The 17,609-nt window shown below is 43.2% G+C and overlaps 3 protein-coding genes and 1 long non-coding RNA gene across 4 annotated transcripts; 1 reads left to right on the forward strand and 3 right to left on the reverse strand.

The window, feature by feature from the left end:
- Positions 1-1,084: 1,084 nt before the first annotated feature.
- timm13 (translocase of inner mitochondrial membrane 13 homolog (yeast)) lies at positions 1,085-2,239 on the forward strand. The gene is made up of 3 exons (XM_079739477.1): positions 1,085-1,359; positions 1,542-1,610; positions 1,731-2,239. Exons 1-3 carry the CDS (start codon positions 1,240-1,242, stop codon positions 1,827-1,829), a joined length of 288 nt encoding a protein of 95 aa, XP_079595603.1. The 5' UTR covers positions 1,085-1,239; the 3' UTR covers positions 1,830-2,239.
- A 1,637-nt stretch (positions 2,240-3,876) lies between these two features.
- tmprss9 (transmembrane serine protease 9) lies at positions 3,877-12,118 on the reverse strand (the record flags this gene model as incomplete). The annotated part of the gene is made up of 17 exons (XM_079739498.1): positions 12,003-12,118; positions 11,813-11,878; positions 11,003-11,205; positions 10,767-10,894; positions 10,602-10,669; positions 10,326-10,501; positions 10,180-10,224; positions 9,755-9,868; positions 8,710-8,875; positions 8,235-8,509; positions 7,769-7,911; positions 6,855-7,143; positions 6,348-6,461; positions 5,899-6,067; positions 5,310-5,575; positions 5,006-5,142; positions 3,877-4,038 (listed from the first exon to the last, which is right to left on the reverse strand). The coding sequence occupies exons 3-17, from the start codon at positions 11,145-11,147 to the stop codon at positions 3,877-3,879; spliced, it is 2,397 nt and encodes a 798-aa protein (XP_079595624.1). The 5' UTR covers positions 11,148-11,205; positions 11,813-11,878; positions 12,003-12,118.
- Positions 12,119-12,764: 646 nt separating this feature from the next.
- Positions 12,765-13,897, reverse strand: lsm7 (LSM7 homolog, U6 small nuclear RNA and mRNA degradation associated). Its single transcript, XM_079739714.1, has 4 exons — positions 13,886-13,897; positions 13,536-13,626; positions 13,333-13,404; positions 12,765-13,253 (listed from the first exon to the last, which is right to left on the reverse strand). Exons 1-4 carry the CDS (start codon positions 13,889-13,891, stop codon positions 13,111-13,113), a joined length of 312 nt encoding a protein of 103 aa, XP_079595840.1. The 5' UTR covers positions 13,892-13,897; the 3' UTR covers positions 12,765-13,110.
- Positions 13,898-16,369: 2,472 nt separating this feature from the next.
- On the reverse strand, positions 16,370-16,919 carry LOC307077749. The gene is made up of 3 exons (XR_013811955.1): positions 16,894-16,919; positions 16,713-16,776; positions 16,370-16,482 (listed from the first exon to the last, which is right to left on the reverse strand). It is a non-coding gene; the product is annotated as an uncharacterized lncRNA (long non-coding RNA).
- Between the last annotated feature and the right edge of the window lie 690 nt (positions 16,920-17,609).

Genomic DNA, 17,609 nt, shown 5'->3' on the forward strand with positions numbered 1-17,609 from the left:
TGTTGCTCATAAGACCCCCCATATTGTGGCTCCCACAAGCAATGTGTGTCCAATTATTGAGAGCGTGGCAGTTAAGGGGACAGCAACGGCTCCTCCATTGTTTCCTGTACTGTAGTGTACGCGTTCATTCACACACAGCAGGTGGTTTGCTCAGTGAGGTCACCCTAAGAAAAGGAGAATAATAATCGATTGACGCAAGCTTGTCTGATGATTGTCTACATGTCTGGACCAAAATCAACAACAACAACAACAACAGTTAGGCCAATTGGGTATACAAATATGGTAGCTCTTTACTATATTAGGTTCATTCTGGTCATGTAAATTGTGCAATTGAAACCATGTAGTATAATATTGAAGTAGTAATGTCTATTCCATTCCATCTGTATTGAGTAATTACTTAACTTACGGTGAGTTATTTCAAAGACCATTCCACCATGTGACATTTGAATACATGCTTTGATGAGACGTCTTTGTCCAGAAAAACGTTATCGTTATTTTTGGTCTTTATACGACGCATTTGTTTTCAACTATGTTTAGACACCGGCATTGGAGGCATATGGGTATGGTGTGTCCATGCTGCATGCAGCACTCACCTAACAATGAGGTGCCGTGCTTCAGTCGTTTTAAATGTAACAGTCCACTCATTCCTTCCTCTAACAACGCAAGAATGTGTTTCTTATTTTAATATATAAATCATACGTACCAACACTTACATCTGAGGAAAAGCAAACACGTTTTTGAGATTTTCTCATCTCAGCGAGAGGCCAGAACATTGCAACCAAGCAGCATCCCAATATCACCGAACCAAGTCAGAATTATCGATAAACATTTATAATTTATTTCGTCCTGCCATAATGTCCTTTATTCCCCACCCCCGAAGTCTATCGCATTTCGTGAAGCTGAGTTCAGCGAAAAGAAAAATTGGATAGCGAATAGTTAGTGTTCATTGTAAGCATGGCTGTTGGTATATTGTCGTCATCTAGTGGCTGTATTCCCAACCTGCAGAACAAATCATTTATTATTTCTAACCAATCATAAATGAGTTTGACCGAGTGGACGAAAAAACTACAAACAGAACTACATTTCCCTTGCAAAATGCGTTATTACGGAAATACGTAATGACACTACCGGCGCTTTCAAGGGCATTGAGCATTGCAGAACTCTACGGCGTCCAGCTGCCCGGTCACTATACACGTGCATTTAGAAAGAAAACCTACATCTGATCAACACCATCACGGCATGGAAGGGTACGGGTCAGACTTCTCCTCGGGTGGAGCAGGAGGAAAAATGGATTCCGGGGCCATAATGGAGCAAGTCAAGGTCCAGATTGCGGTGGCTAACGCTCAGGAGCTATTGCAGGTAAAGTGAACGAATCAATTTTCTAAAAAACTAGAAACTTCCTTATGCCGTCGTGTGGGCCAATATAAAGTTGTTGTTGTGATAGATAGACCCTTCTGGTAGCACCATCAATGAATGATGCAATAAGTTGCACAGGCCTCACATGAATTGTCCTAACGTTGCCACCTTCACGTGTGTTGCAGAGAATGACAGACAAGTGCTTCAAAAAGTGTATAGGTAAACCCGGCAGCAACCTGGACAACTCTGAACAGGTATGCTTTCCCCTGGACCCAAGTCGAATTAGTATCCATGATTGACTTAACTTCTTACTCACTTTGTTTCACCTTGCTGTATGTTTTATGATTGCTTTTTTTTTTTCCCTGTCTTTTTAGAAATGCATAGCGATGTGTATGGACCGGTATATGGATTGCTGGAATACTGTGTCTCGTGCTTACAACTCCCGGTTGCAGAAGGAAAGATCACGTATTTGAACTACCTCTCCACCCCAAGCCGTCTCCTAGCAACCGCCCCTTGACCTCCATCCATGACCTCAACTGGCACCAGCCAGAACATGGTTCCATGTTCTAGGATGAGGCTCCGATTGGTGCACTGTGTGTATTGACCGAAGCATACCATTAACTCTTGAAAGAATACCTCCCTGGCAGGCTATCAACGCTTGTAAAGTCCAGCCTTGGAACTGTTGTGGTGGGTGGTTGAATTTTATTCTGTGAACTGCATAAAATATTACTATTGTTTAATTAATTTGTTATTAAATATCGTCCTTCTGGTTAAAAGAGATCTGTATTCATTGAAGTTGGTCATTTACTAAATGGTCTGTGCCATTACTTTTGTGATGCAATATTTAATATAGATGCAATATAATATAAAGTCTATACTTGTGTCTACTACTAAAGATGCTGGCCTCATTCAAAATATCAGGCCGAACCAAGATTATCTAGTATCGAACTACAGACTGTATCAAACTACAGACTGTGAAGGCCCCTTTTGTTTGAGAACCTGTGCAGCTGGAACATGTGATCCTAAAACCAGCTGTTCAACACATCACCAGGGTCGGCTTAGCTCAGGAGGTATAGCAGTTGTCTTGTAACCGAAAGGTTGCTAGTTCGATCCCCAGAGTGTTGATGTGTCCCTGAGCAAGACACTTAACCCTAACTACTCCTGACGACCTGGGTGTCAAGGCAAGGCCTTGGCATTGCAAGGCATTGCAAGCCAATACCGACGGCAGGGTCAACCATACCACCTTGACCCTGCCGTCGGTGTGTCAATGGTCGATTAACCAATGTAAGTCGCCTAATTGTAATCACCAGTCCTCATATCCTCTACAGATCCCTAAAGAGCATATGAAGTATATGAGAAATGAAGTTAATATGCAGATTTGGTTGAAAGCACATACAGATGCTACAAATCCCACACAAGGATTTATAATTTCTTGAATTCCTGCCCAACCTGTATATCCGAGCGGTTTTCCATATGAAAATTAGTAAAATGTCATGCCTATCACTGCTTATCACTTACTTTGTGTATGCACAACTGCGGATAAGCGCACACACATGCATGGGTGTCAAAGGCGAATTCATTACACTTGTCAACATGGTTTCCGGTTTAATGTCATTTAATAAAAGTGATGCGGTCAGAAGTCTCGAGTTCATAACCGTAGTACATCTTGGGGAACAAAACGGTTTTGTCTGACCTGTTGTCACTTTATCTGTTGTCCTGCACAGTAGTGTGCTTGTTTAAGTCAGGATTGCCTTGGTGCTGACAGAGGGTCAGATGTGTGGTTAACACCAAATATCAACAGCTGTAGGGAGTTCCCCCACCCCAACATGAAAAATAAATTATGATACAGAAATGTATTCCTTGGGTGTTTTCGCACAGTCCAATGTAATGCAAAAACAACATAGTGATGGATTGACCGAGTACCCTGTTAAAAAATATATATCAGGCTAAATGGCCAGTAAAACTGCCCCATCTTAATCCTGATTATAACATGAATACAAACGAGACAACTGAATAAAACACATATTTTAAACCCCCCCCCCCCCCCCCCCCCCCACACACACACACACAAACTGAATCTGCATAGGTTGATGTGTAAGTCAGGACAATAAATAACTGCAAAATAAATACACAAACAATGTGCATGTGCAAGTTAAGTGTCCATAGACCACAGTTGTTAGGATTCCCAGGATGTTATCCTGGGAATCTTGTTGGAGCTCTTGTTCCTTTCTGAGAAATGTATCACTGGCCAAATGATTACACAGTAACAGAATCAGCACCCTTGAACCAGTAGACTGTCAGTATTCTGGAGATATGAGCCCATTCAGAACAACGGAAACCTGCCCTGCTGCATCACAGACTTAAGCGGACATCGGTGTATCGGCATTGTTCTTGCAGAAAGAAATAGTTCTGTTTAGTCCAACACACCGGAGATGATCTGAAGTTGAATTCCACCACCTCCCGTGAAATAATGACCTTGGTCCTTTGCTTTTGGATCATTTTCTCTCCCCGGTTTGCACTTCAGAAAGGCAGGTATGTAGACGTCCACTCCCTGATAGAGGTCACGCGTGTATATACTCCTGGGTAGCCTACGCGCCCACACCCGTGTCCCCAACTGGTTATACCGGCGACGAACCAATGACCAGAAGCATGGCGGCAAGATAGAGGACCGCCAGAATCTCCCTGTAGAGAGAGAGGAAAAAGAGTAAATGAACCAAAACAAAGAATTTCTCTTGGTATGTTGGTGCAAAGAGGACAATGAAATGATCGATTAAACTATAGAGGATTAAAATTCGAAAAAATACAATTATATATATATGTATATATAGTGCAAATCCTTTATTCATTTGTCAGTTAGCAGGCACTAAAAAACTTTATTCGGTTTCTTTCTTCTCAGAAACGACCTATATGACAACCTATTTTGTACCATTTTGACACACTTTCATCCAAAGCAGAAAACATGTTCTGATACATGTGATGCGCAGATAGAGTTTCAGGTTGCACATCTTGCTCTAGGATGCCTACCGGTAGACTGTGGAAATTAGGGTTCGAAACCACAAACTATGTTCTACACCACAGCTATGCAATGGCAAGTGACTACTTTAAAGAAGAGAAGAGTAGCAAAAGCAGAGGCTGAGAGGGAGAGTGTGTGTAAGAGGGAGAGCGAGTACTACTGGGAAATGTCACACGGATTGGAGGGGGGAGATGCCAGGTGCTTTGACCGAGACAGGAATGCCTGCGGTTTAACTTACATAAGAAGATTACAAAGAGGAAGAGGGTGAGAAAGGGAGCTCTGTAGTTTGAGGAAGTAAAGAAGAAGTCTCTCTCTTCTGTCAGATAAGCATCTCCCTTAAGTGCAACAGTGTTCTCGAAATAACCTGTAATTGCTGAGCTCTAATTATTTTCTCTTTTCCACACAAACTACTACTATTGGTATGATAATTATTTATAGATATATTTTTATGTCTTAATCTAAACACACACACCTCAGTCTTCAGCGCTTGCAAGAGAAAAAACTCTAAATCATCCGCCTTGGAAACAGTACTCCGAAACCTGTCATCCATTACATAATCTGCCTCGATCGCGCCACTTAGATGCATTGGAGGCTCAGTGGTTCCCCAGACTGTGAAGAAGCGTTATTTTAACTCACTAGACAGGTGTCCTTGCCGCCCTCCATAAAGCCGGCACACATCATGCTTGGAGTCAGGCCACTGCCGTAAGACTGCAGGCAGTCCGCTCGATCAATAAGGTTCACGGCAGCTTTCTGCAACAGGTTGGTCAATGAACCTGTGAAAACAAGTCTGTGTTTAAGTCTCGTAGGTCAATGCAGAGCCGTGCAACCATATCAACCATGGTTGCAAGTCGGTTCATGTTTATTAGGGAATTAGCTAGTTACGACACACATGTCTTCAGAACACACAACCGACGGCAGGACGACTTCAAAGTCTTCTCACCTCCTTCCCTCATTGACCCCCACCCGGCGACGTAGCACTCTGTGTTCTTCAGGAAGTGGTGGACCGGCGAGGGGAGGCAGATGGACTGGATGGTGTAGGACCTGGGGGCCGGCACCTGCAGCTCCAGCAGGGCCACGTCGTGGTCCATGTTGGTGCTGTTGAAGGCCGGGTGCAGGATGATCCTCTGGACGGGGATGACCAGGGCCCCCACGCCTGAACGCAGCACCGAGCCCAGGCTGACGGCCCAGCTCGTAGCGCTGGGGTCACTTTCCACATTGGTACATGAGGAAGTAAGTTAGTATGCAGTTTTTGGTAGGAAGCACATACAGACCCTACGAAACCCCACCCAAGGATTTATAATTTCTTGAATCCCCAGCCAACCTTTCACATTTGTGCCATTTTCCATATTAGTGAATGTAGACTACTCTCCTACTGAAATCATAACTTTTTTAAAAGAGCTTTTTTTTTTATTCATCCTACGTACCTCAAAGGAAACCCTTGCTTTCAGTAATATTGATGTAATTTGTTAATGCATGTTGTGTTTACGCATAAGTGTTCTCGTTTGTTTTTTAGTCCAGTGCAGAGGTACCTTCTGAAGCAGTGGGCTGCGGTGAGTAACCATTTGCTGTGTATTAACGTAGCTCCACAGCGGTGGAGCCTCTGGTACTGGAGACTGCCGATCCAAGGCCACTCCCCCCTTCGGGCTGTAACTCCTCCCACAATCCTCTGGGAGCCAATCGCAGGGCGCAGACCGCAGTCTGTAACAAGCAGAATGGTATAATTCCGAATAGGTTTTTTTTTGCCGTCCCCAGTTCAATAATTTCAATAATTGTGGGTGCATTTGTTTTCTTTGCGTTAACCATCTACATTCCTCGTGAGACTCTAACGTCTTAGTTATTTACTTCATCAAAAAAAAAATTTTACTGGGTTTTTCTTTCTGACAAGGAGAAAATATAAACAACAATCCTACAATATAAATAAGGAACAGGTTAGTACAGTCTTCTTTTATTTGGTTCAATGATATATTTTTTAACCTACCACAGTTTCTTTCATCCCTTTGGTCGGGGCAGTCGGAGACTCCATCACACTCTGGGTTGACCTTACTAATGCAAGAGTTGGCATTGCACCGGAAGTTCCCACTGCAGTTTAAGGCTGGCAGACACATGGATAGTGAGGTAAGCTAAGCATCAGCCATTAAATTGGTTTGCATTGGTTCGTTCCCTCAGATAAAGATGATGAAGAAATAGATGCGGTTATTAATATTTCTGCTCCATTTCCAATAGCTTTTTTTTTGCCATGTTGCACAGAATTACGTGAATAGCTTTTACGAGTGCTGCCGTTCTTCTACATTTTAAATCGGATGATACATTCTTATTTCTTTTCTTTTGTTTATCGGTTTATTTCAGGGACATTGCACACTTATCAACAGTCGGCCCCAGAGGCTAGTTTACATCTGTTGAACGGCCAGATATTCCAAAGGCAACCTAAAAGGACAGATATAAAATGCATGTATCAGCAGTTAAGCTGATGCACCGTGGACGTTACCGGGTGTGAGTAGCGGCTGCGCAGCATCCAGGTCTATAGCCGCTGGTTGTGGCGGACGGATCAGGTTCTCCTGCGGTGGGGGCACCAGGGGCCCCGTCTGACTGACGACCGGACGCGGGTGGGCCAGGTTGTTTTCTATGCAGCTGAGGATCCAGTTGCGGAGCCTGGTGACCCGGGAGTAGACCCCCGGTCTGTTGATCTGGGCACAGCCCACCCCCCAGCTCACCACCCCGGCTAGGAAGAACCTGCCGGGAGCCTCCTCACACACCAGGGGCCCTCCAGAGTCCCCCTGGAGGAGCACACACAGCACGGTTCAGATGCATCAAGCGGTCACCAAGATTTACCCATTAGAAGTTTCTTGTGACAAATGTATTAGGTGTAAATGTAAAAGTGGAGCAGGAAGGGCTATGATGCTCTCTAGCGGCTATTTCCCCTTTCCACTATTCCCAATTTTATCCTTTTTAAACCTACATATTCCCATGTTGCAAAATCTAATGAGTGGGTGTGACAATAGCTAGGTAAAGATATCCCTCCTCTAGGCTTCCTTTGGTTCCACCTTTCACCTGAAGTGACATACTGGTAGCAACATGTATAAGGTTTGCATTCAGGCAAGGACAAGGGTGAAAAAACTCGAACAGATTTGGTGTATTGGGAGAAAGCCTTCCTGTAAGGAATATGTTGTTTGTTTGGCAGATCATGTAAGCGGATACATCTCATGGACAATGGGTTGACGAGCGATGTCATGCGCTTCCACACACAGACACTCGCACGCAGACTTAACTATGGTGGCTACGTCTCGGCAACCTAGACTCTAAAAGTCTGCTTCTCACATTCATTTTCACATTATGCGCACTACTTCTGTGAAGTAATGTACCTTTCATTCAAATGTTCTATCCGTATTCCCCAGAACTAACCTGACACGAGTCCACTTTGCCCTGCAGGAATCCAGCACACATCATGTTGTCAGTGACGGCTCCTCTGTAGACTGCAGACTTGTTGCACACCTTGGAGTCGATGACTTTCACTACGGCCTTCTGCAATGCAGGAGGAACCTCAGCTGGATAAAGAATAGAACACATTCACACATTACGACAGGCTAAAATACAAGAACAATGACGACAATAAGGAGTATTGTTATAGAAAGCCAGAATAATACTATCAATATTATGAAAAAATATATGAGAATATCTTTTGTTATTTCAAACTTTTGCCAATAGGTACATGTGTGTGTGTGTGTGTGTGTGTGTGTAAGTGTGTAAGTGTGTATGTGTATGTGTATGTGTAAGTGTGCGTGCGTGTGTGCATGCATGTGTGTGTGCGTGCGTGTGTGTGTGTTCCACCCTGGGGGGGGGGGGGGGGGGGGGGGGGGGGGGTACTCACTATTGAACTGGCCCAGCGTCCCCCAGCCAGACACCAGGCAGGTCTGCCCGGGGGTGAAGGCGTGTGAGGGGGCCGGCAGGCACACGGGCTGGATGTAGGGGCTGAAGGACAGGGGGGTCTCCAGCTCCAGCACCGTCACGTCGTTGTCCGTGGTCTGGGGGTTGTAGTCCGGGGACACCACCAGGGACTTGATGTTCACCGTCCTGGACTCTGGCTCCTCCCCACTCACCAGGCTGGCCCCCACCAGAGCCGTCCACTCCCGGGGGTCGTTGTCCCTGAGAGCAGAGTGGCATTTAATGGCACTTAATGTACGCACTCGTTGTGTGTTGTACGTCCTGGCACTTAATGTATGCACTCGTTGTGTGTTGTACGTCCTGGCACTTAATGTACGCACTTATTGTATGTTGTACATTCTGTACTTAATGTACGTGCCTATTGCATGCTTTATATCCTTGCACTTGAAAATAGTACTGACCTCTCGAAGCAGTGGGCCGCGCTGACCAGCCAGCGCGCGTTGATGATGGAGGCCCCACACATGTGGCGTCCCTGGAGCCTCAGGCTGACCTGCCACGGCAGCTCCCCCCGTCGGGCGTCCACGCCGCCCACCACGCGGGTCCCCATGGCAGGGCGCGTACCGCAGGCTGGGACCCCGGAGAGCGGAGCCCAGAGTGTGGAGCCCGGAGTGTCGAGCCCAGAGAGGAGGAAGACAAAAGTTAGCCACGGTATGGAGGTAGGAGGAAGTACTCCGACAGGACAGTCCTCCTCAGGGATATTTGTGGCAGGTTAATAACGCCTAGATGTTCCACAGAGCATTTGCAAAAATTGTACTCTTGAGGTCTCTGGTAGCCTTGGTGTTTATTACGCCTTTAACATTGTAATTGCAGTCATTGACCACTTGTCAATAATGTCGCACTCATTGGTTTCTGGTGCGTCGTTGCTGGATGGTCTTGTTCACTTTTCACGTTTTTTGTGTTTCATTCACAAATGAAGGAATGCTAATAGTGGATCTTCAATATTGAAGACTTGTTCAAGAGTCATTTTTTAATTAACCCCCTCATTTTTTGATAAGCAGGCAAAGTGGTCAGTATTTTGTTTGCTATTTGTATGAAAGTGTGTGAACTTAGTGTATGAACTAATAGTTTATTTTGATTTATGTTAGTTTGACCTTTTAGTTCTACAGTGTTTTACAATACTCTAGAACTAACAATGCATCAGTGGAAGGAACCAGAGTTTTGCGTGTGATCAATGGGCAGCATAAGCATTGACATCAAATGTTTTCTCACCGTGTTTTAACTTTTATATGTTGTACTGAACAATGATTAAGGATTATGGAATGTGACGTAATGTGCATGTGAGGTTGAGTGATTATGTGCAGCAAATGCACCCGTCAGTGCATTCAATCGATCTACTCCAAAAGAGAGACGATGCATCTGCAAGTGAGCAACAATTTAAACCGGCCCATCGAAATGATTACACTTTTGACTGGACGGACTGTATTTGTAGTTTCCATAGTTACGTACCACATCGAGCTTCGTCCGATCCGTCCGAGCAGTCGGAGACGAAGTCACACTCTGGGTTAAACTTTGTGACGCACTCCCCGTTGTCGCAGGCGAAGGTGTTGTTGGGACACCTGGCTACGGAAACACAGCCAGGGGGGGGCAGAGACGGTAAATGCACAGAAGTAGAAGCATTTGCACAAATCATTGGGTAGAAGTAGTTGTTTTAAGTTAATAAGGAGTATAGGGAAATGCTTTCATTTGTATTTGACAAAATGAACACAGAGTCAATGATTTGTTTCAGGTGTGCTGTGATTACCTATAGAAGCAGCCATTCAAAGCACATGAATGTAACGGGCAGGCAGACAGACAGATAGATCAATATTTTAAAAAGGGATAAAGCATGTTAAGTACACAGTGAGTACACTTTGTGAATAACTCATTCTCACCACTAATCTCATCTCCAATGGAGTAGAAGGACTTCCCGCTGGCCCCTTAACAGTAGACAAAGGCAAACGTTAATTGAATCGTGATCTCGATCCTACGGTTCCATGAGAGCTGCGAGCAGTGCACCATCTTTCTGTGACCACCGTACCCAGCAAGAGGATTGCACTGATCTTGCCAAACAAAGGAACCTCCATGGGCCTTCCATGGAGCGCTGAACTCAGCCCGGCCCTCAGCAAGTCCTGGACAAAGTTATCGGAATACTGCCAGGCCTTGGAAACACGGAAAACCAGGCGGAACGTTGCCATCACATCTTCATTGATGTTACTGGAACGACAAGGACACACATGCTCATGGCTGCTTCTGTGGAACTGTTGTCAACACGATGGTGGACTGTTGGGAGGAAAACCATCTGGTTCTGACTTACCCATAGGCAACAATATTACAATCAATATAGTGGTGGGATACTGATGAGGCGATGAAGACATTTTTGATCTGCAAAAGAATAAACGATGAAGAAGATAATTGACACACTGTGGACAGTGGTCGTTGGTGATATGGCGACACCTCAATGGTACTACTTAGCTGTTACCTTGGTCTTCAGGATGGTAGAGAGGACTATGGAGAAAGCAGAGCCTTCATCCTGCAGCGAGGAGTTATACTTCAGACCCTTCAACTCCACCGTTTCCATAAAGTAATGCTGCTCCTGCACTAGGTATACTAGCAATGGTGGGGTAGAAAAAAAACAATTAAAAAGGATACGTAACAAAGTAAACACTCAAACCAAGAACAAGTATGTCACTTTTGTGTCACGATGGTTGGACCCACCAACGAGCACGCCGACCAGGACTCCAATGAGAAGGAAGAGGAGGACGAAGACAAGAAGGGTGGTCCGGTGTGACCCATGGTTGGAGGGAGCAGAGGAAGCACCTGTGGTGGACCATTGGCTTCCTCCATCCTTCTTGTCCGCCATATTGGCTCTACAGCAGCACCAAGTCTACAGCTCGCAGTCTAGTGTCTTGAATGTCATACTTGCCCCGGAAGAATGTGTACAATTAAGCATAGTCTATCAAAGTCTTTTGGCCAACGATATTTTTGCATATATTATGAGTTAAGAACATAAAAAACTAACAGAAAGTCATAGTAAGGTCAAAGGGAAGCTGTTATTGCCTGTAAGGTATGCATCTTCTGCATTACTACCAGCGGGAGCCTGGTGGATCGTCTGACACAGTGTGAATAATAACGGTGGTCTTTATGCAAAGAAAATGAATTGGTACTCTCGTGGAAAAGTATTGGATCTTTTGTAGAGATGCATCCCGTATTAAATAAAGAAGTACTATGATAATCAACATGTATAAAAGAGTCTAACAGCGGCTGAAGGTTTCATTTGGCATAGTTGTCTGGGATGGGGGGTTGGGGAGAGTAAACTAGATCAGGGAGGCCATATTACCATCCGGACAGAAATTGGGTCTGACAGCCCGAGTAGAAAACTCTTTTAAACAAATTTAACCAGCCCTAAATCCCAGTGGTGCGGTAGACACCGTGGGTCACAGTGATTCACTCCGGTCGACGACAGGTGCATAATAGAATTGACGCAAAAATAAATTTTAAAACTTGATATTCGACCAGAAAACTCACTTGCCACTTCTGTCGCTGATGCCCGTGCAGTGCGCATTCAAAGTTATTCTCGGACGTCGAAGGTCTCTGGGTGTGAAATGTCCCATACAAGAATAGATAGACGGATGGAGGAGAACAGACAGGGCAAAGAGGTAAGCTATTTATTCCACCTGCCAAGGGGCGTGCCGTGTCAACGCTAAGGACGACTCACCTTTTCGCAGGCAGCCCAACGAGCTTCAAAAGTCCCGTCATGGCTACCCCCTCCCACCGGTCCAGATCCATCGAGATCATGTTTGGTTACACCCAGGTGTGTACAGGGATTTGTGTTGTCAACAATAACACCCTGAGACAACTTGTAAATAACACTGAGATTATTTGACATATACAAACACCAGTGTAGAGATTGTACATCTAAATGCTGTATAAAGGCTCATTATGACCCATAAACTACTACCCCAGTTCTAGCTTGCGGTGGTCCGTTGAGACTGCATAGAGAAGGAGGGGCTACACGTCTGCAACCCCTGCTACACAACGCTAGACTTAATTTAGCGTACCAAGATTGCCGTTTCTAAATGCAGAAACTTTAAACTGCACAGTTAAACTAATATGGAGACCGGGGCGAATGGATCAGTTATGGCAGTTACGAAATACTCTTATTGAATACATCTGCGAAATAAAACGATCACACAAGCCACGTTTTATTAGAAGTAAACCGCTTGCCTAGTGGGCTCCGAAGTAACCTTTTTCCTTAAGATCATCCGCCCAAAGGAACGATCCAAACGCAAATAAATAAGTTGATCCTACCACCCTGCTTAGAGCAGTCCTGAAGGGATCCATGGAAAACCACAATTACTTCTTTGTCAGGGAGCTGACAGGCTTGAGTGCCTCAAAGCTCAGCAGCCTCCATCTCCATACACTAGAGATAATTAAATTCATTGATCCTCTTGGATGAAACTACAAAACTTAAAAAATGAAAGTTTTTTAAATTTTATTTTATCAAAAAACAAACCAAGAAAACAGTAAAAACTGTACTTATTCTGAATAAAAAGAAAAGCCCAAATTGCTCTTTACAACTTAAACATGTTTTTCCTTGTCATTTCATTTAGGTATAAACAGAAAAAGTGAAGTGCTTTCAGGCATATCAAATACCAACATGCCTTTTCTACAACAAAAACCTGCATCGAATGCGACATGCATCAATGCCAAGACATGATTGAGTGAGAAAAATAATTGTAAAATAACGTTTCATAAAATGTATGGATGTATGAGGATGTGTACATGTCTGTGTGTGCGTGCTTGAGAGGGAAACGGGCTGCATTTTATCCGTCCTGCTGTTGGACGAAGGGGTTAGGAATAGACTCCATGCCGTCCTGGGGACAGATAAGCACCACTGAGGTCCCTCTGCACACCACCAGTCCCAACTGCCGCGTATCTTCCGTCAGCTTCAACTGGTCGTCGGGGTCTGCAGAAGTGAGACGATGGTGAGATACACCACGCTTAACATTCAATTTTAACATTCGGACCAAAGACGCTGCTCTTACCACGCATATATTCGATCGTGCCATCCAACACCAGGTTTAATAGGGGGTCGAATCCCTTTAGAACACCGCTCGCTGTTAACACAAAATACCATTGTTAGAATATGTGGAGACTGCTTCAATCATGAAATGCCTTCCCATCTATTTAATTAACGCTGATTGGGTTACTGTGAGGCACTGATGGAACTATCCACAATGTTGCACACCTTCTCGACCTCCTTGAAACTTTACACGAATTGGTTTGTCGATGTACTTTGACAGATCAAAGATGCTTTCCTTCTTCTTCTTTTCTTTATCCTGCAAAACACGAGGAAAGTGTGTTTAGGAAATACAAATGCCATTACATTTATGCTAACGTGATTAGCTCTGCATGGCTAACAAGGCAAACGAAACAGTTTGTTAACTCCGTAGGTGGAGATACATTTAGCACAGAAGGGGTTCATTTGAATTTGCGTTTCTTGGAACAGACACGCATGCAGAAGAAACAACAGGGAAGGGTGAGAACGTAAAACATGACTGAATTGTTTCAATGAAAACGAAAAGCATACGAACTCACCGCCATTTTCGCAGAATGACACGGAAGTTGACTTGTACCACGTGGGTTCTTCCACCAATCAAATCGCCGAGCATCCTATCATATGCTAAATGATGTGTAGGTTCCTACTCCGCTATTTGACCACTATAATATATAATTGTTACGGTTGCGGACCGACGATATAAAAATATATGAACGTGGTGTTTCAAATGGCTGATTTCAGTAGTCGAATTTCTCTCAAATAAATGTACGGTAATATCAAACATAGTCTTAAAAAAAAGAATCATGGGTTATGATGCTTGTTATTTAGAACTTCCATGTTTTTATAATAAGCATTGGGTGTTTGAGCTGACCTAATTTTCTACTAGGTTAGTGGAGCAGCCGCTCGCACATACATTTCCAACAGGGAGACGATATACCTATTTTTTTGTTTTTTCTGCTTGTTGGAATGGAAGCCAGCCAATTTGGTATTAGAAGAGTCATTCAGACGGTGTTTCTACCGCTGGTGGCAAAGTGAGTTTCCTTTACCAACCAGGAGAGGGCACCAAAGGAGAATATATTTCATCAGCCCCACCAGTCGAATAAATACCATGTCCTTATTATACAGACTACGTTACACAAAACTGTTATAAAGTAACCGGGCTGGAATAGACTTGCTGTTAACAATGCACCCCTAGAGGACAAATGTCACCAAATGTCACCGTTGCGTAAACGTGTGACCATGAACAGCCCTTGGTTTTTTAGGGTTCCACGTTCCCGGACTCTCGAACCTTTATGCATTGGGTTTTAGAAAACCGACCAATCAGTTTTTGGGAGGCGCACGCCTTGCGGTGGACGCAAGGAGGGTGTTGCGGGAATCTCCCTCTCTCTACCCCCCTCCCTCCTTCTCCCAATACCCCTCTCTCTCTCTACGCCTCCCCATTTTTTCTTCACAATTTACATTTGGTTGCTTAATGAAATGATTGGGTTTTTTTATGCGTTTTTTCTTATTGTAAGTCGCTTTGGATAAAAGCGTCTGCTAAACGCCCTGAATATAAGTGAACGAAAAGCGATAAAAATGCAATCAATTGTCGGTTCCAAAAGCATTTTGGAACCATGTATCATGTTACTTAACTGTTCGGACAATCCTATATCTGACACTGTACATATGTGTCACTCTCATGTGGTTTTATGAATCCCCGTTAGTGATTGTTTCATATGTATTCTTATAACCGTGTGTGCCGATTTACTGCCCGTATACTTGACTGAAATTAGTGGGGTCAGCGGCGTTGTCATCCCTTGGACAATCTGTAAACGTACGTATACTTTGTTGATCGATAGACAAATAGGTCATACTTAGTTAATGCAATGGGCCTACTTATTAACTTCTTAACCATTGTAAAGGGTTCAGAGTGTCGTATTGATTAGTGTTGAACTGTGGAAAGTAAAGTTAATAGCAATTTTCATTCACACTCACACACAATTACACTCCAAATGCAACTACACGCACGTGCGCGCGCGCGCACACACACACGCGCGTGTTTTGTGTTTTCCTATTATTTTACATACAACTTTGACAACCTGCCATGGCAATGTAAAATAAATGAATCTATTTTTTTTTATTTAAGATTTAGCAGAAAGCTAAAGCAAGCATACAATAAAATGAGGAAATAAAATGGATATGTAAAATAAAATAAAGGCAAAGTAAAAAATATGCATTGTAGAAACAGCATAAAGCTAAAGCAAACAGACAAATAAACAAAAAATACAAAACTGTATTTTCCCACGATTCACGTTTCTGACCTCACAGCATTTATCTCTTTGATTACGATCATAATGCATGCATAACGCATCATAATAAGAAAATAACGAGTAGGTGTAGAAATGTAAAAAAAAGGTACAAAGATTTAACAGCAGGCCTTTCAAAAGACACATTGGCCGAGGTAACAGTATGTACTTCATATAGGTATAGTGCAAATTCAAATACAAAATTTGTTAAAAAATCTTTGTACGCACAATCAATCCAGAGTACAGTAGATTAAAAACCTCCTCCCAAACTAGGAAGGGGTCGGATAGCATCAGGCATGTTGGTAAGGGGAGAGAACAGCAGAATATAGCACGTATGCTACAAATATCAACCAGTTTAATGCTTTGAAGGTATCGTCTAAGGTAGTACAGGTCTGTGATGTAAAAAAAGTTGCTGACTTCTGTCTCAGCTTCTATAGACAATTCACATTTTCATACTTGAGGCTTTGAGTGCATCTAAGTCCCTGAGGAGTTTTTCAACGTTAGAATAGCTGGTGGGAAATACTGCCATCGTAGCATCAAGTTCTGACCACATATTACATATAAATATAGATTTTAATATATAAATATAGATTTTGACTTACACATACCATTTCTAAAGCGATTCCTACTTCTAGTTTTCGAACTTTTCCCCCAAAAAATTGAACACCACCATAGTATTGTGCATTATTCAGGTTGGCAACTGAATCAAGTGTAAATGGTTTGGTTTTTGTGTGTTCTTATAAAGTGCACTACTGCAATAGCCTTAATGCAGTGGACAGTAGTTGATCCTTGTGGTTGTTCAGAGAGCAGTTTCCTTGTCCTGCGTGGTCACGATGTGTTCCAAGTTGTTCCTGATAAACAAGAAGAAAGTGTTAAAATGTTGAGAACTTTCTGTCAGACACATCCGCTCATTCCCACAATCCAGCTAGTATCAATTAAGCCCTAACTGTGTGTGTGTGTGTGTGTGTGTGTGTGTGTGTGGGGGGCATCACCCCTGATTTGGTTCTACTCAGATAAGAGTTGGGCTTTTACAAATCGTTTTAGGTGCTGTAAAGTCCCCCCGAAGTCCCATAAAACTAACATTGTCTTATTCTGGTCGAGAAGAGGTATCGGAGATCCATCTTCGATCCTAGCTTTGGGAGACCCTGGAACAGAGTGAAGATAAGTCTTGGATAAAAGCGTCAGCTAGAATTCTTGGATAAAAGCATCAGCAAAAATCTCCTAAATGAGTAGAGAGTTCAATCACTCAAATGAAAACGTACCATTCCCTTCAACCTTTCGTTTCTCCCAGATGTCTAGAACAATGGATGAAAAAAAAGGTACAGTAGTTTATACATTAGTATATGTACATTAATTAGTATCAGTAGTGATACTAATTACAATGAAGTATTATAGTCCAGCTCATGATACAAATTAAGATATGCAATACATAAAATACATAAAACTGATGCTCAATCTCACCTTAAAGCAATTAAAACCTCTCTCACATTTCATATCCTTGGATATGCAAACATAAATGTGAGAGAGGTTTTAATTGACTTCCCTGTCATGGCAACTCAAATGCCGTAGGTGAAAGAGTTGGTACTTCATTCATACATGGTTCATCATAATGATAATAGCAGTGGTACTTATTGTACACACTTATTGTATGTTTGTACGTCCTGGCACTTAATGTACACACGTATTGTATGTTTGTATGTCCTGGCACTTAATGTACACACTTATTTTATGTTACTTAAAAACAGTACTTAGCATCGTATCCTAGCTTTGTTGTGTAAGGGGAATGGGTTAACCTAGTTATTGTTAGTGATTGGCACTTGGTTCTATGAACATCCTTACTGTACCGACAGCGAGATATTGTTGCTTCTCTTTCTTCTGACAAATGTACTTATGGTAAGTCCCTTTGGATAAAAGCGTCTGCTAAACGCCCTGAATGTAAATGTAATAGGATTTCAGTGGTAGTTAAGTTTCTAACCTT

The sequence above is a fragment of the Pollachius pollachius genome (assembly GCF_949987615.1).
Source record: "Pollachius pollachius genome assembly, chromosome: 7".
In the NCBI taxonomy this organism is placed as follows: Eukaryota; Metazoa; Chordata; class Actinopteri; order Gadiformes; family Gadidae; genus Pollachius; species Pollachius pollachius.

Bases quoted from the DNA above. Each gene is read 5' to 3' on its own strand.
- timm13 (XM_079739477.1), top strand. From the start codon at position 1,240: ATGGAAGGGTACGGGTCAGACTTCTCCTCGGGTGGAGCAGGAGGAAAA. The intron at 1,360-1,541 runs GTAAAGTGAACG...CGTGTGTTGCAG, and splicing joins ACGCTCAGGAGCTATTGCAG to AGAATGACAGACAAGTGCTT. The intron at 1,611-1,730 runs GTATGCTTTCCC...CTGTCTTTTTAG, and splicing joins ACCTGGACAACTCTGAACAG to AAATGCATAGCGATGTGTAT.
- lsm7 (XM_079739714.1), bottom strand. The intron at 13,405-13,535 runs GTGTGCAACATT...TTGTGTTAACAG, and splicing joins GTTTCAAGGAGGTCGAGAAG to CGAGCGGTGTTCTAAAGGGA. The intron at 13,254-13,332 runs GTAAGAGCAGCG...TCACTTCTGCAG, and splicing joins CACGATCGAATATATGCGTG to ACCCCGACGACCAGTTGAAG.